This window comes from Ascaphus truei, chromosome 1 (genome assembly GCF_040206685.1).
Source record: "Ascaphus truei isolate aAscTru1 chromosome 1, aAscTru1.hap1, whole genome shotgun sequence".
Classification (NCBI taxonomy): domain Eukaryota; kingdom Metazoa; phylum Chordata; class Amphibia; order Anura; family Ascaphidae; genus Ascaphus; species Ascaphus truei.
This window is the reverse complement of record NC_134483.1, coordinates 90,514,038-90,540,152: the sequence shown is the minus strand read 5'-3', so window position 1 is coordinate 90,540,152 and position 26,115 is coordinate 90,514,038. Positions and strand designations below refer to the sequence as shown.

At 44.9% G+C, this 26,115-nt stretch overlaps 1 protein-coding gene across 2 annotated transcripts in view; it reads left to right on the top strand.

The window, feature by feature from the left end:
- The first annotated feature begins 2,882 nt into the window (after positions 1 to 2,882).
- Positions 2,883 to 26,115, top strand: part of HEXB (hexosaminidase subunit beta) — a 40,430-nt gene continuing 17,197 nt past the window's right edge. Inside the window, exons 1-6 of one of the 2 annotated variants that reach the window (XM_075591647.1) lie at positions 2,883 to 3,252; positions 6,889 to 7,037; positions 8,615 to 8,680; positions 21,308 to 21,354; positions 22,536 to 22,646; positions 23,919 to 24,020. In XM_075591647.1, coding sequence (XP_075447762.1) covers positions 2,918 to 3,252; positions 6,889 to 7,037; positions 8,615 to 8,680; positions 21,308 to 21,354; positions 22,536 to 22,646; positions 23,919 to 24,020 — 810 coding nt within the window. In that variant the 5' untranslated portion in view covers positions 2,883 to 2,917. The remainder of the gene's footprint in view (positions 3,253 to 6,888; positions 7,038 to 8,614; positions 8,681 to 21,307; positions 21,355 to 22,535; positions 22,647 to 23,918; positions 24,021 to 26,115) is intronic. The other variant, XM_075591638.1, reaches the window with a different exon arrangement.

Here is a 26,115-nt window from a genome sequence, read left to right as displayed (position 1 = left end):
TTCATTGTGTAAATAAATTAAAATTTATTTTATCTCTTGCTTTGCTCAATCAAAGGATCCGGGTATTAAGGTGTTAAAAGCATTGGTCTCCCGTGACAGACTTTTTCTGGTGGTAGCAGCGGGACCTAATTGAGCCTATGATATAGTATCCTGCGGGATCCTATAGCATAGAGGGAGACTTTAAAGTTGCGAGCTCCCAAAGCAAGAGGTAGCATACACACGGTTTGCAAGACCACGAAAAAATACAGTCACCCTTTGCCCCATAACTTTTTCCATGCGGGTGAAACATGGACAAGCGAGCAGGACGATTCCGGACCTGGGATCGTGTCCGGATCGTTGTCCGGTGTGAGGGTTATGGCTTACTGACGGCTGGTCGGTTAAAGGTGCAGCTGGAGGATTTGGAAAGACATGAAGCAGGCATTGCTCATCCTGTGGTCATGGAGCCCGTAACTGCAGCCACAGTGATTACACTTCATTCTACACTACATTCTACCAGCCCCAGAGGGAGATGGACATGGGAAGGGAAAGGGTGCTCACCGGGATAATGGTGAAGGACTGTACTTACAACTTAAGTGTTATCTCCTGTTCCAGGCGCCTGAATGAAAATCCCCTTATGTCTATCAAGTTCAAACAGTTAAACTAGGGGAACTTTAATTCATCAATTATGATAAGGCTTTATAAAAATTGCATGATAACCTTTTTAATGGTTTTATCTGACCAGCACTCACAGCAAAATTCAGCTTGCTAGGACTTTCCTAGCAGAAGTTAGCTAAAAGCTATTCGCTGTGATGCAGGCTACTGGGTTTTAAAACCTTTTTTACTTTGTGTGGTTTACAGAGAAACATGGACCCAATAACACATACATTAATTCATGAAATTATTGCTGCCACCTAATAACAATCTGCCCTTTCCCATTAAAATACAAACTTGCAGGCCAGAACTGTAAAAGATTAGTCTTGAGAAGCTGACACCACTGTTGGAATCCATAAAATGAGCAAGTTGCGTATTTTATGGAACTGCATTTTGAACGCTGGGACTGATGATGTTTAATATGCCTGAAGTTTCACAGTCACAGACAACCTATGTGACCCGACCCATTCCTCCCCTCCCCTCTTCCCATCTCCCATCTCTCCCCCCATCTATTCCATCTCTCCATCCCCGCTTCTCTCCCCTCTCTCTATCCCCGCTTCTCTCTCCTCTCTCTGTCCCCGCTTCTCTCTCTCTCTGTCCCCGCTTCTCTCTCTCTCCGGCCCCGCTTCTCTCTCTCTCTGTCCCCGCTTCTCTCTCTCTCCGGCCCCGCTTCTCTCCCCTCTCTCCGGCCCCGCTTCTCTCCCCTCTCTCCGTCCCCGCTTCTCTCCCCTCTCTCCGTCCCCGCTTCTCTCTCCTCTCTCCGTCCCCGCTTCTCTCTCCTCTCTCCGTCCCCGCTTCTCTCTCCTCTCTGTCCCCGCTTCTCTCTCTCTCTGTCCCCGCTTCTCTCTCCTCTCTCTGTCCCCGCTTCTCTCTCCTCTCTCTGTCCCCGCTTCTCTCTCCTCTCTGTCCCCGCTTCTCTCTCCTCTGTCCGTCCCCGCTTCTCTCTCCTCTGTCCGTCCCCGCTTCTCTCTCTCTCTGTCCCCGCTTCTCTCTCCTCTCTCTGTCCCCGCTTCTCTCTCCTCTCTCTGTCCCCGCTTCTCTCTCCTCTCTCTGTCCCCCCTTCTCTCTCCTCTCTGTCCCCCCTTCTCTCTCCTCTCTCTGTCCCCGCTTCTCTCTCCTCTCTCTGTCCCCGCTTCTCTCTCCTCTCTCTGTCCCCGCTTCTCTCTCCTCTCTCTGTCCCCGCTTCTCTCTCCTCTCTCTGTCCCCGCTTCTCTCTCTCTCTGTCCCCGCTTCTCTCTCCTCTCTCTGTCCCCGCTTCTCTCTCCTCTCTCTGTCCCCGCTTCTCTCTCCTCTCTCTGTCCCCGCTTCTCTCTCCTCTCTCTGTCCCCGCTTCTCTCCTCTCTGTCCCCGCTTCTCTCTCCTCTCTCTGTTCCCGCTTCTCTCTCTCTGTCCCCGCTTCTCTCTCCTCTCTCTGTTCCCGCTTCTCTCTCCTCTCTCTGTCCCCGCTTCTCTCTCCTCTCTGTCCCCGCTTCTTTCTCCTCTCTCTGTCCCCGCTTCTCTCTCCTCTCTCTGTCCCCGCTTCTCTCCCCTCTCTCTGTTCCCGCTTCTCTCTCTCTGTCCCCGCTTCTCTCTCTCCTCTCTCTGTTCCCGCTTCTCTCTCCTCTCTCTGTCCCCGCTTCTCTCCCCTCTCTCTGTTCCAGCTTCTCTCTCTCTCTGTCCCCGCTTCTCTCTCCTCTATCTGTCCCCGCTTCTCTCTCCTCTCTCTGTCCCCCCCTTCTCTCTCTGTCCCCCCCCTTCTCTCTCTGTCCCCCCCCTTCTCTCTCTGTCCCCCCCTTCTCTCTCTGTCCCCCCCCTTCTCTCTCTTCTCTGTCCCCCCTTCTCTCTCCTCTCTCCTCTCTCTGTCCCCGCTTCTCTCTCCTCGCTTCTCTCTCTGTCCCCCCCTTCTCTCTCCTCTCTCTGTCCCCCCCTTCTCTCTCCTCGCTTCTCTCTCTGTCCCCCCCTTCTCTCTCCTCTCTCTGTCCCCCCCTTCTCTCTCCTCTCTCTGTCCCCGCTTCTCTCTCCTCGCTTCTCTCTCTGTCCCCCCTTCTCTCTCCTCTCTGTCCCCCCCTTCTCTCTCCTCTCTCTGTCCCCCCTTCTCTCTCCTCTCTCTGTCCCCCCTTCTCTCTCCTCTCTCTGTCCCCCCCTTCTCTCTCCTCCGGCGGAAAGGTGTCCCGCAAACGCACGTGACACCATTTACCTCACAATCACCAGTCCGACTACATCGTGGCTCCACCCCCCTCGCGCACTGCCCGGTTCACGTGACAGCAGAGGGCGCGAGGGGATCACCTGACAGGGGACGGGTTGTCTCATGACCTGCGCTGGAGCCGGCTGCGGCGGTTCAGTTGCAGGCGGTGACGGGAGGGATCGCACCATGGCTCTCTCTCTGCGGATGTTATTATGCCCGCTCATCTTGTTTCTGCTCGTGCCCTCGTCTTGTCTGGGTTTCCGCGAGGACACGGAGGATGAGGACCTCCTGGTAATGGCGGCTGAGGACTCCCCCTTCGGCTCCCTGTGGCCGCTGCCCCGCACCGTGCAGCTCTCCGGCCAGTCCCTGTACGTCCCGCCGGCCGCCTTCAGCATCTTGCACGGCTCGAGCTCTTCCGCGGGGCCCTCCTGCGTGCTGCTGCAGGACGCCTTCCGCAGGTAGGGCTCGTAACCCCAGGGTTTCCAAAGGGGCCAGGTCATCATCCTTACGTTTAGGAGTGAAGGGGCCACAAGAGTATTACAATGTGTTTTTGGTTTTGCATAGATTTAAAGACTTTAAAAAAAGTGTCCTTTAGCAGTTTGCAAGAATTTATGCCAGCTGTTAAATAAATAGATATATATAGATAATCAAAAAATAAATAGATGATACCGTTCTGTGGCTAACGAAATGCTTTTATTTGTGTGAGCTTTCGAGATACACTGATCTCTTCTTCCGGCGATGTTACAATGAATGAAGCAAGAGATAGGGAGGGAGAGAGAGATTGAGATTCCCTAAGGTTTACAAGACAATTTGCTTCTGTAAGTGCAGGCAGTGTAGGACCTGCAGTAAAGGGTTAACTTTGATTTGGTGGCAGGCTTAAAATGCTTTGGCCAAAGCATTCATTGATGTGAGAAGAGTAACCTATAGTGTTTGTCATTTGTTGTGTTGGATTTAGCATTTTTTGGAGACCAGAGCACATGTGGGCAAGCATTGCACTTTTAGTGGTCTGAGCTACTATGCTGACATTAGCAGGGGCTGCTCTGTGGGGGCTCTGCGGGATGGGGTTGCCCCCCCCCCCCCCCCCGGTCTTCCAAGTGAAGGGCTGTGGTGTAAAGTTATAGGATCTTGATCCCTGAGACTTGATGGCAATCAGGAGGGGAGGCTTCAGCCAGACAGGTGTCATGTAAAAGTTCATATCTGGGAGGGGGAAGAGTGAGATTTCTTAAGTCATGTGCTTTGGGAAGGGTTTCTTTAATGAGGGTGCAAAGTAGAAAAGGAAGATGGTCGCTGGCCAAGTGTTAGCAAGTCTCGATGTCTGGCGTGCCAAAGCTTTAAACCTGACTTTATTTCCTCCTTCTGAATGCTGGGGCTGGTTTTGTTTTCAGGAAGGTAGGACTACATACTGTATGTCGGGTTGTGTTGGAGTTCAAAAACAAGGCTGAACCAAGCTCATGTTAATGTAGATATAAGTGACAGATTTGGGAGAGGCAACCAAAGCAGTGAGGTGTAATGGTTCCGCCTCCCCACTTTATTTTATTCTTGCTCTGGAAATGTAACCCTTGGGGTGATATTCCCTGAGAGTCACAAGCTAATTGTGGCAGGGGCCTTTTTATAACGTTCATAAACCTGTATCAATTCTGATTTTTACTGATTTTCTGTTGGGGAACTTGCTATAATTCCTCCTATCAAGCGAGGTCCTGGGGACGACCCCAGAAGCCCGGTGGCACTCTGGTACTGCTGGACCGCTCACAGTGAAAGTGTTGGGTACGATTTACCAGTGATTGGGACTGTACGGAGTTGGGCACATTGCCCACCCCCCAAAGAAAAATATCCTGAAAAGAGAAAATCAAGCAGCACTATGCAGCTTTAATGCAAAAAGCCAACTTTGCTGCGAGCATCAATTAAAGGCTAAAACAGATCCTACTAAACGAGGTTTAAACAAAAAAAAACTTACAAACAATGGGGGGAAGAATCAGAATGCCAGGAGGGATATACCAGCTGAGTGATACAGAAAGTGGCAAAGATAAAGGAGGGCAGATTTACAGAGTACTCCTTGTTAAAGGACCATAGGTCCGAAACGCGTAGGAGGGTGGCACTACCCCTGTGGGTGATTTTATTTTGATTAATGTATTTCTTTTTAACCACCTGGCTCCCTGGCAGTGTGCTGCTGTTATTTCTTTTTCTCTTGTGATATTGTACATCGGGGTTCCTCCAGCCTCTTGCCTGCCCTACTACTGCTGTCTCTTAGATAAACTAACTTTCCATGTTGTGGGACTGCCCACAATGTAACTTGGCGTGGTTGGGAACACTGTTAATGCAAACACATAGTTAATTTATACTCTTTGCTGTGTGTAAATTAATTATGCTGCCATCATTCACCCAACTGGTAAAGAAGACGACGGTTGGAAACTTGAATGCCAATCTGTGTTCAGCTCTATTTACAAAGTAAATTAAACAGACTACCCTGATCAAAGTTCATCTGTCATAATAAAACGTTGGCATCATAAATTATATTGCTCTACAGACCAATATAATGCAATAATAGTTGACTGAAATGTCAGTTTTCTGAAACAATTGTTTTGTTTTTTCTAACTGCGTTTCTTTTAAGTGTAGCAGTATTGTTTTGTATTTCTAACACTATATCCTTCTCTGCAGAACAGAGACATCCGTAAAATGTCCTTTTATAACTATGCCAAATGATCTGAACTTCCCCAAAATGCAAAAAAAGTTTTTCTTAAAGCAACAGTTCCACATATTAGATTGCTTTACTATTTTAAAAAAAATGTAGAGCATGGGAACTGGGTGGGCTGGAGCATGCGCTCTCCAAGCATGAGCGCGCTCTCCAAGCATGAGCGCGCTCAGCGCCAGCGGGGACTCGGCCTTACAGGAATAAGAAAGTGGGGGAGAATTGGGAAACAATATTAGGGTGGACGGGGGGGGGGGAGAGACGAGCAATTACATTTGGATATACAATAGTTGAATCATTTAACAAGATAATACCAATCTATCCACAAATAAAGTCTTGACTGACCTACATCTTATACAGGGCTAAACGCTTATATCCTGCATGGATGTAATGTCTTGAGAGAAGGCTGTTATCTAAGGGAACTATATCCTGTCAAATTTAGTCATGAAACAATGTAATATTGCGGTGAGTTTATTTAAAGAAAAAAAAAATTCCGTTTCTAGAACATTTCACCACCATAAAAACTGAAGGCGTTGTTCGTCTGTTTCTACTGAAGCGTTATAGTCCGTCGTGCTGCTGTCGGGAGATGCGCAATTTATGTATTAGTGTTTGGAGGGATGCCTGGGATTGGTTTACCCAGGACCATTCTGAAAGGATCAATCCTGGATATTGGTCCTTAGTGTTAGTTTGGATCATATTGCATTGCTCCTTTGAGAGGGGGGGAATTTTTTTATTTTTTTAAACTCTTCCCCACCCCGTTCCTTGGGTTGGATTTACAGGAGAGCACGTCTTTTAAGAGGCAAACCTAGCTTTTTTTTTTTTAATTATGCAGGATTGAAGTGGGGGTCTCATTAATTTTATCTGCGGGGATCCCCTTGCTTCCAGAGAATTTTCCTGTGTAGGGGGTGCCGGTAGTCACTCCAGGGTTCACATTGTGCGATTTTCAAAGTTCCCGGGCCCTGCAGGCCAATAGGAAGCCGTGATGTCACCCGTGTGATGCAGGGGATTTAAACTGCACGAGATACCAGCATCCTCTTTGGAGGTAAGTATCTCTAGAAGCGGGACTTGGAAAGTAGTTCCTCGAAATTCATAGGGGAAGCCCCTAGTAGTTTTTCAGACTGCTACTTCTCTACTTCCTCTTTGACCCGTGGAGGAATGAGAAGAGATTTACCAGTGTTTGTGCTCCTCGCTTGCCCTACTGGCTCTGCTAGCCGCCCTACCACTAAGCAAGTCCTGGCTATGCCCCTGGGTTTTGTGTGCAATACATTAATCAATGTTTCAGTGGCTGTATCCGCATTGCTCATGCAAAATAATAAATGTATATGCGTGTGCATAAAATGCAGTGACGATGTGTTCTGTTGAAGTTTGTTTGTGGATGTTGCTAATTTATTGACATTTTTCCCCCCAGGTATTATGAGTACATTTTTGGATATTCCCAATTGCAAGATGACCATGCGACATATTCTTCTGGAGGGCAGCTGCTGCAGCTTCAGGTTGTAATTGTCTCTCAAGACTCTGAATGTGATCAGTACCCCTCCATCAAATCAGATGAATCATGTGCGTGTTGATGGTATTGTAATACAATTTATAAATGTCAAATCCAACGTAAACAATGTCAGAACATACTTGCATGTGGTTATTTTTTGTAATGTGCTTTTTACCCTATCCTATATAAAGCAAACTGAAATGAGGGTTTATGATTTTGAGAATGCATGATGTGGGAGTACCAGATAAGTAACCCAAGTGATCTAGAACGGCGCTACACAGCAATAATGTGGAATAAGTGAAAAAGGTGAATAGATATAAATGAGTGTAAGGTGTATTAGAAAAATTCTCAACCTTCAAAGGGAATTGTACAGGTTCCCTAATAGCAACAGTACATCCAGGGTAGGAAGGGAGCGATAAATCAGGAACACCCCCAAAAAAAGAGTAAATATATATGGTGCAATAAAATCACAAAAAAATGGGCAAAAAAGAAAAACTTGGCTCATATGAATTATCTACTTGCAAAAGGTAGGTGAAGAATCATGGTGTTACAGGGAACAGGGTTTCAGGAACTCGAGAGGGCTTGCACTCTGGATCAACTCATGAGGAAACACAGCAAAAAAGAGACCATAGTGCAGACCAGCAAAAAGGTTTACATCGCAATGAAAGGTAAGGAGTGTACTCACAATGTGTACAAGTAAAATAGGCACATAAAATAGTGAAGCAGTAGATCTCACGCTAGAGAAGTGGTGACCGGACCATCTCTCCAATACTCCCGCAGTCAGACAGTGTTCGAGCGGCATCTGACTTCACCTCCGTTTGGGCCTTGACAGCTTCCGGTAATGCGGGGGAAGGAACAGGTACGTAGTACAGCGGACTCCTCTCCTCTGGAACGGGGATTACTGCGCAGGAAATGGAAGCTTTTTTTCTTTTTTGCCCATTTTTTTTGTGATTTTATTGCACCATATATGTTTACACTTTTTTTTATTGTTTTTTTTTGGGGGGGGGTGTTCCTGATTTATCGCTCCCTTCCTACCCTGGAGTACCAGATAAGACATTTTACATAGGACATTTTCATTGTAGGTAAAGTAGTTATGAGATTGAGTGCACAGAAGAATGCCATTGGTTATATTCAGGGAAATAAAAATGTAACCAATGTCACAATGAACACTCGATGTTTATTTGCAAGCAGTGAAATCATTGTCCTTCTCTGAAACCTCCCAATATCTCACCAAGCTCAGCATGACGACTATTTCTCCCTTTACGAGTTACACATACTCATTTCTCGTTTAAAAAGAGCTTTGCTACTATGTTGGTTACAACGGTGGGTTGGTACTCCTGGCATTTTCTTGAGTTGGGATGCCCAAATACAAGGATTTTGGTTTAGATCTGAGTATATTGTGTAAAATGGTAACTTTTTTCTGTGTCTCATGTTTGGCACATCTGATAAGGAATCGTGGCCTATATTAGGCTGTGCTAATTCCAGGAGACCCCTTTGTAGCACAGTTGATAACCACCTAACCAGCAAGTATACTGCTGTTTTGATGTGGTCGAGCACAGTTAAAGCTGCTTTGAAGTCTTTGTTTTATATTTCTTTGAGCCCCCATTAACCATGCAGTGTTTCCCCTTTCCTTTCTATATCACTGCAGACCAACTAAGCATCGGAGAACCCGTGGCTCTTCTAAAAGCAAATAAAGTCTGGGGTGCACTGAGAGGTACGGACATATATGCATTTTTATTTATTTTACGCTTGAATGTAGATAGATTCACTCACCCAGTTATATTTTCTTGTAATTATTAAAGTATGCATTGTAAAATATGTAAAGCATGTAAAAATGTAAGTATTTAATTGTTTTTTTGTTTTAAACAGAAACAATATTGAGTTGGTTATTCCTGTTCTGCCATTTATCCAAGAAGCATACTAGTCTAATTACAAATCCAAACATGTTAAGAACACTTATGTTTAAAACAGTATGTTAAATCTTAATTTATATTTTTTCCTTCAGAATAGGTAATTTGCTGTGTTTTAGTTGGAGTACAAGTGTGGTAATGTTTTTTTTCTAAGCTGCTCCATAGCATGAATGATCTTGGTGACAAAAAAAAACCTAACTATTACACACACACACTAAGCGCTGTGACCTAACAAAAAATGAATAAGTGTAGTATAAATGTGCCTATTAAATTATGGCAAATATGTGACAAAAAGGTGAATATACTAATTAATGACTAATGATTCCCTATGTGCAGAGAAATCAATTGACCACTGCCAGGAGGATCTAGCACGCAAGTACTCTCTAATGCACTTGTTTCAAAGATAGGTAGGGAAAGAAATGTAGTCCCTGGCGCTTAGAAATAAAGATTGAAATACCACATATACTGTCCAAATTTCAATGTCCCAATGAGAAGCTGGAGATGGTAGTGGCCCAACAGTCCAAAGTTTTGTGGTCCCGGGGAAAGAACTGCTTCCGCATAAATCCTCCTGTTGTAAAGAGAAAAGACAGTCCTATGTGGAAGTGCATGCACACTGCAAAATGGTGCTGGAGGGGGGTACTTATCTGCCGGTGCACTGTATCCAGTGAGAAAAGCGTAAATAAAAACACAGTCTGAGGTTATTTTGAAACAGAATAACACGTGAATTTATTCAAGTCAAGTGCACAAGGAGACAGCTTCAAAACAAAAGCTCTCTAAACAATAACACGGTATGCCATATATTTATACCCTAAAACCTAAAGCTCCACCCCTTTATGGGGGGGCTTGCATGTCACTAAACATTACCTCATTTTGTAATACATAACAATACTGGATAACTGTCTGTCAGCTAAAAATCATGGGGTTAAATGTGATGTCAGTTCTGCCACTTGGCACACTGTGTGAGAAACAGTTTTCCTGCAAGAATCTAATCTTATCTCATGGGTTCTCACAACCTTTAGCCTGTTTACACTTTCAATTTGAAGCTGATTGGATGAGGAAGGGTCAATAAAGTCAGCTAAGAGCGAAAACATTCCATTCTTTGCTTCACACATTTGTTTATACAGAAATGTAACACAGAAATTAAGACTCACAGAGACAAGACAAGATGGCGGATTGAAATATTCACACAAAATGGCTTCATCCTAAATGCTGTTATGTTGTTATGCCAGACCACCTAATGTCTCAACTTTGTCACCAGGGAGGTCCAGACATCCCAGAGGAGATCAGCGTAGAAGAATGGAAGCAGGCACACGGTCTTATGAAAATCCAATCTTGTATCAAGTGCCTTCAATATCTTGTTTCGTGGCTGTTGCTCTAAGCAGCTAATGGCTGGATTGCCTGCAACTGGAACGGTCATTGCACTGAGCACTAGTGATGTGATGGCTTGTACTGCCAAGACATTGATTTGATAAAGGCAATTTTTGCCGAAACGTTGGACCCTTTGGTGGCACATTAAATTGGATTTTCATAAGACCGTGTGCCTGCTTCCATTCTTCTACGCTGTAAAGAGAAAAGACAGCAGACCATTGCACAGCACTCAGGATCAAATAGGGACATTTTTTAAGCAGGAAAAAATGCCTACTTACAAGATGGTAATAATTGTGTTTTGGTGGATATAATCTGTGCCTGGTTCAGCGGCTTCTTTCCACGGACCCCACGCGGTGCTCTGAAAGCCTCTTTGGAGTTGGACTCAGTAGATTCTCACACCACAGATACACCCAGAATAAAGATGGAAAAACAATGGTGCAATACAGCAACACTACTGAAACAATTTAAAAACAAGGGCAAGATACCCTTACAATGTATCGTGCCTATCTATACAATTACACAAATGTGCCGTCCGCAGCATGTATTCAATCACCCGGCTCCAGCAGTGCAGGATCAGCGTCTTTCCCCTCGCGTCCGCAAGTGGTCGGACGCTTCCCTGTTGACGTCGCTGCTTCCTCCATACAGCTGATACTCGCTGACAACACTGCTAAACTCTACCCTGCGCGTTTCGTGACTGGCTTGTCACTTCCTGAGGAATGTATCGTGCCTATCTATACAATTGCACAAATTGAGGAAGTGACAAGCCAGTCATGAAACGCGTAGGGCAGAGCTTAGCAGTGTTGTCAGCGGGTGTATCAGCTGTACGGAGGAAGCAGCGATGTCATCAGGGAATCGTCCGACCACTTGCGGACGCGAGGGGAAAAAGACGCTGATCCTGCACTGCTGGAGCCGGGTGATTGAATACATGCTGCGGACGGAACATTTGTGTAATTGTATAGATAGGCACGATACATTGTAAGTGTATCTTGCCCTTGTTTTTACATTTTCAGTAAAGTATTGCACCATTGTTTTTCCATCTTTATTCTGGGTGTATCTGTGGTGTGAGAATCTACTGAGTCCAACTCCAAAGAGGCTTTCAGAGCACCGCGTGGGGTCCGTGGAAAGAAGCCACTGAACCTGGCACAGATTATATCCACCAAAACACAATTATTACCATCTTGTAAGTAGGCATTTTTTCCTGCTTAAAAAATATCCCTATTTGATCCTGGGTGCTGTGCAATGGTCTGCTGTCTTTTTTTTTTTCTCTTTACAGCAGGAGGATTTATGCGAAAGCAGTTCTTTTCCCAGGACCACAAAACTTTGGACTGTTGGGCGTCTACCATCTCCAACTTATCTCATTGGGACATTGAAATACCACATATACTGTCCAAATTTCAATCTTTATTTCCTGATCACCCTGGCAGTGGGCACCATTGGGTTAATCCCTTCTCACTCTAGGTAGGACAGGAAGTAGACTTTTGCAGGTAGGCCATATAAGGCCCCTCCCTCTACCTGCACACCAGTCTTTTTCCTGTCCTCACAGCTAGGTGTAGGATTTGTTATTTTTTAACAGGGCTCACCTACTGCACTTTGGGCCTCATGCAGAGAGCAGCGCTATTTGAAATCTCGCCATTTTCCCGCGAAAATCGCACTAAAACCAGGTGAAAATGGCAAGCTAGGGAAAACGCGCCATTTTTTAATTTTATTTTTTTAAACTCGCCTTTCTACCGGCGAGAACCTAAATCTCCCCTGTTGAAAAAATATCCATATTCAGAAAGGCGCGATCGCCATCTAGTGGCTGATCGCGCCAATAACATGGAGAGAAATTCTCTATTTACCTCCGCCAAAAAAACTTGGCTGGAAGCTGGAGGTCGGCGGCCGGTGGGGGAGGGGAAAAAAAACGCGTTTTTTTTTCAACACGTTTCAACAGCGCTCATAGCGCCGGTTGAAACTCTCCATATGCAGACCGCATTCTAAATGCAGTTTTCGGACCTTTCTGCATATGGAGAAAAAAACTCTCCATTAAAGCTTCTTTTTATTCCCCTCTCCAATTTTAAATAGCGCTGCTCTCTGCATGAGGCCCTTTGTGCAGATAGCCAGGGTCTCACCCTCTGCCCTGAAGCTCCGCGGTGCGCCCTACGGGGGGCAAGACGGAGACCCCTTAGAGTTGGGGGTGCCCCTGTTGGGGGGGGAAACAGCTGCAGCCGCGAGGGAAGCTCAAGTGCAAAACCCAGGCCGATCGTAGGCGCACAGCAGCTGCAGCTGGGAGCTGTGGAGGCCCAGACTCACCGTATAAGCGTATGGTACGCTGCGGTAAAGTACCCAGCAGCCCGCTAGAAGCGGAGGGGGGAGCAGCCATACCTGCGAGCAGAGGAGGCTCAATTGACCGCACTAGCGTATGGAACGCGGCGGTGAACTACCCCAGTAATTCTGCTGCGAACCAAAGGAGGTTCATATTGACCGCATGTGTATCTGAGATACTGAGGTAAAAGGGTACAGTGCAGGCGGCCGCTAGGGAGCGTGCGCGTCACGGCACGCCGGCAAATGCGTGCACAGACACGCGAGCCGTGCAGGAGCACTGGGTGACGACCACACGGTGTATGTGTGAGTGAAAGCTGCAGCATGGAACACTCAGCAGGGAGAAGCCAAGTGCTGGATATGGATTCAAAAATGGAAACACCCAAACTTCAGTTCCCAAGACTAGGTGAGTCCTTAGTTTTAGTTCTGCATGGGAAAGAGAGATGGTATATATACATTAGGGTGTATGTTTAGTATTTATTTTGTTTTTATAAATTAGTTCAGTGGTTACACTCCCAGAAGCAGGATCTTCAAAAGGGACGGGGGAATCCCTGCAACATAAATGAAGGTTGCTAAGAAACTAAATGGTGTTCAGCTAGTGAGAAACCAGCCCTAATAGGGAAGTAATTATGTGAAGATTGTCTTAAGACATCTGCAGGTGATACCAGTGAACAAATGAGCATTTTCCTTATTGATGAAGGAGGCTGTTAAACAGAGAGTTGATGCGGCAGTGCAGCAAGCTGTTAACCATGCGCAGGAAAGATCTATATCCCAGACCAGTCTGGATAAGGGGAAAGGTTTTTCATCATATGGGTCTGAAAGTGATTGTTTTCATGTGTCAGAGAATGAAATGGATTCATCAGATCAAGATATTCAGGAATAATCTGAAATTGATGTAGAAAGGGTGGATCCACTCATCAAAGCCATGATACAGGTTTTGGAACTGAAAGACATTTAGGAGTTAACACACAAAAAGTGTCCTGGCTGCTTCAAGAGTTTCTGTACTGGCCTGCTTTGACAGGCTAGGCGTGCTGCTGCTGCTGCTGCTGCTGCTGCTACGACTGCTGCTACTGCTGCTGCTACTACGGCTACTACTGCTACTACTGCTGCTGCTTTAAAAGGTAGAGTCTTTACTATCCATCAAGTAATTAAGCAACTCATTCAGGTGGAGTTGGCGCAACCAGACGCCAGAGTATTACGCCTAAAAGGTTTGGGAAGATGTATCCATTCCCACAAGAAGAGGTGAGAAATGGGGAGGTTAGCCCAAAGGTGGATATTGCTATTTCTAGAATAGTAAAAAAAAGACCACAATCCCCTTAGAGGAAGCAGCGTCATTAAAGGACGCTATGGATAAAAGGATGGATTATGCATTAAAAAAAGCATATGTTACGGCAGGAACAGCCTACAAACCAGCCATAGCAACTACATCAACTGCTAGGGCTATGCGAGTGTGGATTGCCAACATTGAAGAGGCAATAGACAAAGGTGTAAAAGAAGTACTATTCTTAAGGCGTTGTCAGTGGTGAAATGGGCAACTGATTACATAGCAGAAGCCTCATTGGATGCAGTAAAAATAGCAGCCAAGTCTATGGCACTAGCGGTATCAGCAAGAAGGGCTTTATGGCTCAGGCAGTGGATGGCTGACACAGCATCAAAGAACACCTTATGTATATTACCATTTGAAGGTGAATTCCTATTCGGCAGCAAACTAGATGCAATAATAACAAAGGCATCAGGACAGAGCCAGGAGATTCAGTCTCCAACAGATGAATAAAATCAAGATAAAGAGTTGTTCAGCTTCTGAGAATCCAGCTGTTATAGGAATACGGCTTTAAGGAAATTACTACAGGCAGAAGTAATAGAAAAGGTAAGAGGAAGCGGAATTTTTTCCAGAATATTTTTGGTAAAGATGCCTACAGGGGATTACAGAGCAATCCTAGACCTAAGAAAGGTAAATTCATTCTTGAAGATAAGAAAGTTCAAGATGGTGTCTGTAAATCTGATTATACAAGAGGTACAACCAGGAGACTGGATGGTGGCGATAGACTTAAAAGACGCTTATTTACATGTACCAATAGCAAAAGGGCATCAAAGATTCCTAAGGTTTGCAGTAAATCAGGAGCATTATCAATACACAGCACTACCATTTGGTCTGGCAACTTCCCCAAGGTCGTTTACAAAGGTTCTAGCCCCTCTAGTGGCAGAGATGAGAAAAAGGGGGGTGGAGATATACCCTTACCTGGACGACATCCTGGTAAAATCAAAGGATCGGGGGAAACTCCAACAAGACCAGAAAATGGTAATAACCTTCCTAGAACATCACGGTTGGTTAATAAACAGAGACAAGAGCCATTTGGTACCCACTCAGCTCTTAAGATTTCTGGGAGTAGAATTCGATACAGAAAATGAGAAGTGAGATTGCCAGAGGCAAAGAGGCAAGACATAGCCATACGAACAAGGAGGCTCAGAAAAGCTACCAGGACTTCTGCAGAAGAATGCATGAGACTCCTGGGGAAATTCGCTTCAACATTAAGCGTCACAAAGTGGGCAGCGTTGCATATGAGACCTCTGCAAAACAATTTTCTGCAACAATGGAACGGGAATCACAAAGACACAAGACAAAGAATCTTGTTACACCCACAAACAAAACAAGAGTTAAAATGGTGGGAAGATACCCGAAACCTGGTCAAAGGGAAAACGCTACAACCTGTGCACTGGTTAAAAATTACAACAGATGCGAGCAAGACAGGTTGGGGGGCTCAGATGGGAGAAGAAGTGGTGCAAGGAACCTGGGGAAATCAGGTAAACCACTTACCATCAAATCTGCTGGAATTAAAAGCAGTACAAAAGGCCCTAGAAGTTTTCCAGGACAAAATGGCTAGAATCAGACAGCAGGTCTGTGGTCAAATATATAGCCAAACAAGGAGGAACCAGGAGCAGAAAGCTGATGAAGCTCACAGCAGAAATACTCGGTTGGGCAGAGTGCCACTTGTCGGATATTACAGCCAGGACTAGAAAATGTCATAGCAGACTTTCTAAGTCGCAATATCATTCACCCAGGAGAATGGGCTTTAAATCCAGGAGTATTTCAAGAACTGGTAGAGCGATGGGGTCAACCAGACATCGATCTGATGGCGACACACCAGAATCGCAAAGTAAGGAACTATTGTTCCAGACAGTTTCACCCAAGCGCACAAGCTACAGATGCTCTCAGTCTCAAATGAGACTTCAAATTGGGATACCTGTTCCCTCCAATTCCTCTGATTCCAAAAACAATCAGGAAAATCAGAGAAGACAGAGCAGAGGTGATATTCATAGCACCATACTGGCCAAGAAGGCTTTGGTTTACACACCTGGTAAATATGGCAGTGGATACACCATGGCACATACCAGATCAAAAAGGCCTGATGCAACAGGGGCCAATATGCCATCCGAATACCAAACAATGGGCTTTGACGGCATGGCGATTGAGCGGGAGACATTGAGACTGAAGGGTTGTTCAGAGAAAACAATTCAAACCCTGTTACAAGCAAGGAAAAGTTCCACATCAAGAGTATACCATAGAATTGGCTTTGCTTTTGTGATTGGTGTGAAAAAGAGAGAGAAAATTCCTTTCACCAAGAATTGTTTCTATAGTGGAGTTCCTGCATAAAGGATTTGAGAAAGGTCTCAGTCTCAGCTCATTGAAAGTACAAGTGTCTGCACTATCGGATTTGTTGGAAAGAAATCTGGCAATGGAAAGATTGATAATCAGGTTCTTTCAAGCAGTTAAAAGGTTAAAACCTCAAATTAAGAACAGGGTACCTACATGGGACTTGTCTTTAGTCTTGGATGTATTAACAGCAGCTCCGTTTGAACCAATACAGGAGATAGGCCTTAAATGGTTGTCATGGAAAGGGTGTTTCTGATAGCAATCACCTCGGCAAGGAGAGTAGGAGAACTACAGGCTCTATCTGCCAAGGAACCATTCCTAATCATACATCAAGACAAGGCAGTTCTTAGACCGGTACATCAATCCTGCCAAAGGTGGTATCACAGTTCCACATGAATCAGGAGATTGTGATTCCATCATTTTATCCAGAACCAAAAAAATAAGAAAGAAGAAAGGCTACACAAATTGGACGTGGTAAGATGTCTTAAAGTGTACCTAGAAAGGATGAGAGATATCAGAAAGTCAGACAAATTATTTGTCATTCCAGAGGGACCAAAGAAGGACAAGCAGCATCAAAGACTACAATTGCACAGTGGATTGTGTCTTGTATCAAAAAAGCTTATGAAAACAAAGGACAAGATAAACCTTTGAAGGTGAAAGCCCATTCTACAAGGGCCATGGCTACTTCATGGGCATTCAAGGCCCAGGATACACCAGGGCAAATATGCAAAGCAGCTGTCTGGTCCTCATTCAATACATTTTGAAATACTACAGACTAGACGTACAATCATCAGCTGACGCAAGCTTTGGGCGTAGAGTCTTGGAAAGTGTAGTGAAATAAAGTGTAAAGTGTATTAATAAAGGTTGAACTGATAAGACATTAAACTGGTGTTGTCTATTCTGATGTATCCCTCCCTAAAATTTGCACTGCTTGGGTATGTCCCAATGGTGCCCACTGCCAGGGTGATCAGGAAAGGAGAAAATTTAAACAACTTACCGTAATTTTCTTTTCCTGGAACCATGGCAGTGGGCACATAGGCATTAGACCTACATAGGGAGGGTAACTATCAGTTATATATTTTCAGCTATGGAAGAATCGTAAGACTGGTGTGCAGGTAGAGGGAGGGGCCTTATATGGCCTACCTGCAAAAGTCTACTTCCTGTCCTACCTAGAGTGAGAAGGGATTAACCCAATGGTGCCCACTGCCATGGTTCCAGGAAAAGAAAATTACGGTAAGTTGTTTAAATTTTCTCCTTTCTAGGTGCCGGGGACTACATTTCTTTCCCTACCTATGAATGATCTTGGGTTTAATGGACACAAACTTTTAATTTCAATGTGAAATAGAGGAATTGTAGTGATGAAGGCAAAGCCATTGTAGTTCTTTTCGTCTTCTTCCTTCACCAGGTAGCCATGTTTAATTTGGCCAATGTAGGGCAGTGACTAGCCTTCACGTATTAAAATGTATTTAGTCTTGTCCCCTCTTGTGTCCATGTCTCTGCTGTCCCTCTTAAAAAGGGGCATTATCTCTTGGCTTTTTGTACTCTGAAGCTAAGGGTCTCCATAACTGAACAATGATGATTTTTAAGCTCCGGGGACCCCCTACTCCCTGAAGTACTTCACACAGATCAAAATACTCTCAACCTTGGGTAGATAAAGGTAGGTTCACTAAGGGTAAAATTCCAATTACAAAACCCAAAAGAAAATACCTCTAGGTGATTTCAAGATCCCAATAGCGTGCACCCAAACCCGTAATATATTGGGTACAGAAATATGATACTGAAAAAGGATGCTAGAGTTGTATTCAGTCAATGAAAAGAGGCCAGAAAATCCTGCACGACTATCCTGGGATCACAAGTAGGTAAAGTATAATGGACACGTGCTGGGTGTTGTGGTTGCAGATATTAAGTGAAACTGATCCTGGGTTTGTTCTATATAGAATATAATTCAGTCATACAGAGTTTGGTGGGTGACCAATACTAATGTAAAATAACTTTATTGGTATAATTAAGAAATCAACCTAACTATATATTATAGTGCTAATAAAGTGAAGCAAAGAAAAATCTTAAAATAGTGCGTGAAATGTATGTTGGAATCTAGCTGACATCGCTCAGTCAGTGTAACGCCGCCCCAGTCAGCCAAACGTGCAGCAGATAGTCTTGCTGTGTGCCACATGAGGGCTGGACCCCGCTGGCTACTGTGGCGGACGCTGCAGGGACGAGAGCCCTCCCCTCAATGGCGCCGGGCCCGCTGCGAGGGGGGGCCGCAGCGCTGTGTCGCGAGTTGCTTCTATTGAGAGCAGGACTCGCTACGAAGCGCTAAGCCACGCCCCCGGCGGTTCAGCCAATGAGGGCGAACCTGCCGGGTGACATGGCCACGCCCCCATCACTCCTTCACCACGCCCCCCCCCATTCTTTTGGTCTGCAGCTCCCTGCAGACCTGGGAATCGGCTGCACGCGCTGCCAGTCTCGCGGGCGCGCGGGCAGCGGAGGAACTGGGGCCTCAGCCTTAGTGAACAACCTGAGCTCCTTCGGGTCTGGTTAGAATCCCACGATTGCTGCATTAGGAATCTCGAGCTATTTAGAGGCAAACATTATTTTTTTTAATATGCATTTATGCAGCCTGGTACCTGGTCTGATTACCTTTTTATTGAAATCTAATTACCTAAGCTGCTGATCGATTCATTCTCCAGTGATCGATCAGCAAAGATCCTGCTTCCCAGGGTTCACTAAATTGCTGACTTCAGTTTCAAATCAATCCTTCAGTCCGTGTAAGGGCTTGTACATAGTAGTCGCGTGACGTCACGGGTGCCTGCAGCACAGGCGATCCGTGACCTGTGGAGTATGGAGGAGACAGCGCGACCAAAAGCAGCTCCAATTCAATGTTTGGTGGCGTACCCGTGATATGACGGGAGCGGTTCGCCCTCAGTGGCTGAACCTCGCACTGACCCAGCCGATCGTAAGACAAAATCAAAAGACTTTGTATTGTGAAAAATTGGTAGCGCACGAGTGCTCTATGGCCGTGTGCATTGCCTTACAGGCTTTTGTCGCGCGTACTATGGACGCGGGCTAACTCAGCTGCTACAATGTGTTTTATTACTAGGGTAACATTATCTATTGTTAGTTTGCAGCTCACGACTGGGAATATTTGCACCAAATGATCACAAACAGGAAAGTGTTACAAAGATATGGGTAGGTGGGCTAAAACCTGCTATAGAAATCAAGGGATGCGCAGTATATTAACTCATAAAAAATGGGATTGAGTAATACTACAGAACTTTTTTTTTTTTTCCCCTCTCAATATATTGCGTGGATTTCTCTAACGATTCTTAAAGGAGCACTCCTGGATGAACCACATTGATTTCAAGTCCGGCGACCTCCCCCCCCCTCCCCCCTTGCTTCCCGCGATACTTTCCTCGCTCCGTAGGTGCTGCCGTTAGGAGCCCGGGCTGGGTTCACAATATTGCAGTTTAAAGTCCCTGTGGACCAATCGGAAGTTGCAACATCATTCCTTGTCTTCCTAATGGCCCACGTGACGTGGGAGACTTAAACTGCGCAGAGATACTGACAGCGCCTAAAAGGGGTTAGTATCTCAGGAAGCAAACTTATTAAAAACAAGTGTTGCCAGGAGTGATTTTTTTTTTTTTAGCAGGTCAAGACTATGCTAGTAGGGACATTGCAGGGTACTCATAAGGCAATAGAAAGCGTTTGTGTAACAGTTGTTGCCCCCACTCAATGTAGACTATTCACTCAGTACGATATGAGGCTCAAATACTGTTGACTAATACACTGGCAACCCTTCCTAAAAGCAAGTCTTCCAAGGGGATGTTGCTAAAGTTTCATGAATCTGCTCTACCATATGACTCTAAGGCCTTGGCCATGTTTGGCGCTTGCTCGCTCTCGCTGGCTGCCGCTCGCTCTACCAGGAGCTTTTTGCTGTCCTGACAGAGGAGACAGCAAGCGCTTGGGAGGCGGGTATCACTGTGTGTGTCACTTGGTAGCTGTCAGTGTTTGTGTGTCACTGGGGAACCTGTGTGTATGTATATTATATAATATTTTAAAAATTAAAAAAAAAGACGTGAGAATAAATTATTAACATTGTGCAACTTTGATAAATATATTCACGCACACACGCATACACATGCATACACACATGCATACACACACACACACACAATGCACACACACACACACAGACACATGGATCGGGGCAGAAGGGGGACAGGGATCGGGGCAGAAGGGGGACAGGGATCGGGGCAGAAGGGGGACAGGGATCGGGGCAGAAGGGGGACAGGGATCGGGGCAGAAGGGGGACAGGGATCGGGGCAGAAGGGGGACAGATCGTCAGGGGCTCACGTGACCGGCCTGTCTCGCCGGCAAGCGGGGGAATTTTAAATTCCCCTAATACCTGTGCTTCCGGAAGCGCGCAGGTGAGCCCCTACTAAAGCCGCTCTAATTGCGGCTGTAGGGGCTCAGTGCTGAGCGGGAGCGCGCGTCAGCACGCTTCCGCCAGCAAGCACCTAACATGTCCGGGGCCTAAGATCGCTCTGGCTCTGCACAGATCTGCAATATCCACACCCTCTTGAGAGGTAAATATCTTGGGGAGCACGGTAGTCACAGAGCTGAAATGAATGTGGTTCAGCTATGGAGACCCCCTGCTTTCCAGCTAGGGTTGAGAACGAGGGGGGGGGGGGGGGGGAGTATGTTCTGCTATATAAATTGGGATGTTTTTTTAATGTAGTCTTTGACCATAACAAGTAGTTGAACTCCTGCCCATTCTGTTCTTGTGCAGTACTGAGAGGATAATGATTCATCAGATTTCAAGCATTTTACAGAGCAACAGATCATTTTTGTAGTGTCCCAGTAAACTGCTTTGGTTGAAAAAAACGTTACTTGTTTTTTTTTTTTTGAATCCTCAGTGCATTGCTCTGTTAGACTGTGTTTTATATGGCTAATTGCCTATCTTGTTTTAAAAATTATTACATGCACTGCTAATATGAAGCTTGGGTTATGTAATGAATGGATGAAGGTTTTCACTTACAATTAATCAGCAATTTGTGTTGGTCAAATAGAGCACAGTAAGTTTCAGCAAGTTGTCTCTTTCCCCCCCCTCTAGGGCTAGAGACTTTCAGCCAACTAATCGATGAAGATAATACGGGGGCTGTAAGTATTTGTTTTACAAGGGAAAATATAATTCGGTATTCCTAAAACTGCTCCTGAAGTGTCAATCCAATTTACATATTTACAAATTTCAGTGTGCAGACATAAAGGGATCGTTCAGAATTAGATAACCATTCTACATCCCATAATCCCATACATCCCAAGTAAAACAGTGGGGTGTTTTTTTTTTTTTGTTTTTTTTTAATTTTTATTTAAATCTTACGTTTTGTGCTTCGGAAACCTTAAAATTATGTCTTGAGCTGCTGAACATGTGATGTCATATTCTACATGTTCTCTAGAGCATGGGGGCTCCGTCAATGGCTCAATGACTGACTCACTTGTGCTGAAGCAGGGATATCCTTAAAGCCTGACCTGTTGGTGGCTCATGAGTACTGGAGTGTTAATCCATAATGCTCATGACCCATGATCTTAAATAAAACATTTTTTTTTTTTTTTTTTTAACAAAAAAGTATGGTTAACAAGGCCGCAGACAGATTTCACGGGGCCCAGGACTACAATTACGTCCGGGCGCCCCACCATTTGGCACCTCAAGAGCCCCCTCTATTTCTCTCCCCTCCGTCTCACTCACCCACTCTCACCCTACTCCCCTGCGTCTCACTCTGACGCCCTCATATATACACTTACCTTGTGGATGGTCTCAGGCCAGGACGGTGGCTGCTCTGCCCTGCTGTAGGCCTCTACATCACTCTGTCCCACACCAAGCTTTCGACATTGCCGCGATGGGCCTCCCCCTCGCACCAGAAGCTGGGCCATGCTTCTGGCGCGCTGGCGTCAGAGAGGCCCGGAGTGCGCCAGTGTTAGAAGCTCGTTGTGGGGGAGAGGCCTGCAGCAGTGGAGAGCTTGACCGCGAGAGGACCGGCAGCCGGGCCTGGCCAGAAGTCGGGCCCAACTTGCAGCGCCGGCCAGGCCCCCCACAACCACCAGGCGCGGGACACCTGTCCTGGCTGTCCCTCTGCTCTCGCCTGTTTTGAAAAGTAGACTTCAATGACAGGTTATAGTCAGTAAGAAAATTAAGGAGTCTTTTTTTTTTTTTCCCTATAAGCTGAATTTGAGAACTTCTGTAACTGAAGTAATGGTTTTAGCCCCTTAAGTGCTAGAACGTGCAATTCCACTTTGCGTTCCACCTACTGACTATTTAATCACTTTGCTTCCTTTTTAAATAGTTTGTTGTTAACAAGTCTGAGATTATGGATGCCCCACGGTTTGCACATAGAGGAGTTCTGCTGGACACATCAAGACACTATCTGCCACTGAAGACTATCCTTTTAAACCTGGTGAGGAAGCAGCTGTTGTTATTTATTAGCAGTATATTTTTTAGTAGAGGCTTGTAATTCTTGGCATTTAAAGTGCCATACATTACATATAGCACAGTTGACAGGCAATATAAACATTAAAGCAGCAGAACATGAATAGTATGAAACTGGTTACATGAACAATTTGGGTGCAATGTTGCAGACTGTTAGTCATTAATGTTAAGCATTAGAGTAACTGCTTTCTATATTTTAGAAGCATTGAAGGCTTTGAGTACATTTCTTCATACATTGGTAAAAATGCCTATTGTATTTGAAGTGTTTGGTATTTTGTTCTCCAGAAAGTGTGGGGAAAATCTAGAATAACTTATTTATACAAATCACGTAAAAGATATTGGTTAAAAAAAAAGTTTTAAAAGCACAAAAAAGCGTTTCATATATTGTGAAGTTTTTTCCCGTCTTGCCTTTTTGTTTATAAAATCTTAAACTTATCAGAACACATGAACAATCCTATGTGAGGGTGGCGATTGTAGGTTTTTTTTTATTTTTAGGCCCATTAACAGAAATATGTATATTAAAAAAATTAAGTTGTTTGTGTCCTTTTCCCACTTCATTTCTCAGCATGCATAAACTGAATGCTCAAGTGAATAGCACCTCACAATTATACCCTGAATCTGGCAGGGCACATGGACCCACGCTGTTACTCCAATGCATCAGAGTAAATAGGGAGCCAAAAGCAACTTCCACATTTCTTATTTAACTTCTGCCGCAGTGGCACCTTTTGCTTAGTGACTAAGCGTTCTTACTTGGCAGTCAGAAATGAAGGGGGTCTATAAAAACACTGAGCGTTTTGTCATACTGTTTAAATGTTGATGGCAGTGAAAAGGTTTAATCTCTTGTGATTGTACTACAGGCATACCCCGCTTTAAGTACACTCACTTTAAGTACACTCGCGAGTAAGTACATATCGCCCAATAGGCAAACGGCAGCTCACGCATGCGCCTGTCATCACGTCCTGAACAGCAATACCGGCTCCCTACCTGTACCAAAGCTGTGCGCAAGCGGGGAGACTATAGAGCCTGGTACAAATGCGTTATTTATATCAGTTATGCACGTATATGACGATTGCAGTACAGTACATGCATCGATAAGTGGGAAAAGGTAGTGCTTCACTTTAAGTACATTTTCGCTTTACATACATGCTCCGGTCCCATTGCGTACGTTAATGCGGGGTATGCCTGTATAAGGCTTTTTCTTTGTTTATATGCTACTGAAAGTCATTTTTGTTTATTTCAGGATGCAATGTCTTTTAACAAGTTAAATGTGTTTCATTGGCACATTGTCGATGACCAGTCCTTTCCCTATCAGAGTATTGCTTTTCCTGAATTGAGTAACCAGGTGAGTACACCTAATCTGACAGGCAAGATTTGTGCAAGTAGAAATATGTCCTGTGCCAAAGCAATTTTTTGTACTGTGGGCTAACCTATTGTTTCAAATAAGCTCAACTCATTACATAGTAAATTCATAGAGATGTGTAATGTCAATTATTTGCTGACTAATTTAAATTCATTGTACGTTTGCTAGAAATCACTAACTGACTTCTCATGGTTGCCTTTGTAAGAGTCTGTAGACTGTTGCCAAAAGTGTGTGTGTGTTCTAATTCAATGTCCTATTTAGTCTTCGAGACATATAAACTGCTGTGCAGTGATGTTTAATGTATTGTTAACATAAGCGAACGAATTATATAACATCAAAATGATTCACTTTAAGACAAGTTGGCATTAGTAGCGCGCCCCCTATACGTTTTGAGCTGTTCCACTTCTACAGCCGGGCCTAAACAGTTGATTAACTTCTAACCCAGGCCTGCACAACTCCAGTCCTCGGGGGCCGCAAACAGGCCAGGTTTTCTGGATATCCCTACTTCAGCACAGCTGGCTCAATTAGTGGCTCAGTCGGACTGTGGCCCTCGAGGACTGGAGTTGTGCAGGCCTGTTCTAGCCAAAGCACCGAACACTGTGTGCTTCCATAAAAGCGGTTTCTGTGCTTCTCACAATTTTGAATTGCAGGCCTACATTTGAAAAGCATATGGTCACTTTTTGAAAGTTGTTCCCATTGTGCATTTCAAGTGCACTTTGTGTTTTTGGTTTCTTTAAGAGAAATAAAAGTACACTTTTTTTTTTTTGAGGGCACTCTTCATACCTGCTGCTTCCTCCAGTCTCTGCCCATTGAACCCATTTAACATTACCCCATGACTGACAATTGTGTTTTTGTTCCTCCCTGTTAAAAGGGCAGCCCTGTTGCACAAATACAGGATTGTAGGTATTGTGCCACAGCCCATGTGATGTATGTTATTGCTCAGTATGAGAACACACTGAGATGCACAAAACATAAGTGCTTAGATAACCATGATCTTTAATCCCAGAGACACTCACCAGGATGTCATGACTTGATCTAGCACACTCCTGGTGTGTGCATCCTTGTATATTCCGTTTCTGGCTCTACCTCTCCCAGAACCAAAAAAGAGGAAGACTCTTGTCCTCAACACACTCATTGCACAAGTGAGGGGCTGAAAAAAGGGAACCCGAGCTTCAGATTCTTACAATGAAAATGATTGTTAAAGGCTTAAAGTTTTGTTTAAAAAGCATCTGTTTCCCATCCAGTACATATACCACTCCCATTGCTGCTGTAGCATACTAATGCACCTTTAATTCAATTTTTTTTTTCCCTCTGCCACAGTGGTTCAAATCGGCTTAGTCTGATTTTTATTCAAGGTTAAACCTACATTTTTCATATGCTTAACTGGAAAACTTTGCTTTAGACGTAGGCCTGGGACATGGTGCAGGGAGCGGCGCTGGGCAGCGCTGACGCTCATGCTCTCCTGCTCAAGCAGGAGATTTTTCTTGTCCCTGCATGAGCGTCAGTGAGCGAGCTTGTGTGCTGGGGGGGAGGCTTTCGGGAGGCGGGGCTAGCGCGCCACATCACGGCGCCAAAGTCACGGACTGCCATTGGCTTCTGGCAGTCACGTGACCGGCCCTGCACTTGCATGAGCGGCAAAATGTAAACTTGCCTATCTCCTGCATTTCCGCACGCCTGCGGAAGCGCCCTCTAAAGCCGCGCTGATAGGGATAATGTTTTGCCTCAGCACGGTCTTTTTGACCATGTCCGAGGCCTTAGGCTGTAACTTGTCTTGTTCTAATTTAATGTGTCCATTAAGGCTGTTTCAGTGATATGGTTCCTGTGCTTTTCACAATATATTAATTTTAGACCTACATTTGTTATTGGATTACATTTTTATTTTTTTTTATAGATTTGTTATATCTACGATAAGTGAGGTCAGTTGGTTTTTGACCCACTTTTCATTCTGTCCATGACCACCTCCCATTCTCATTGTTCCCACTCCAGCCTTTTCCTGGTTTGTACCCTAAGCAACAACTTCGTACCACACCCCTTCAATGAAACCAATTCAATATCCTTTTGATACAGTCATACATAT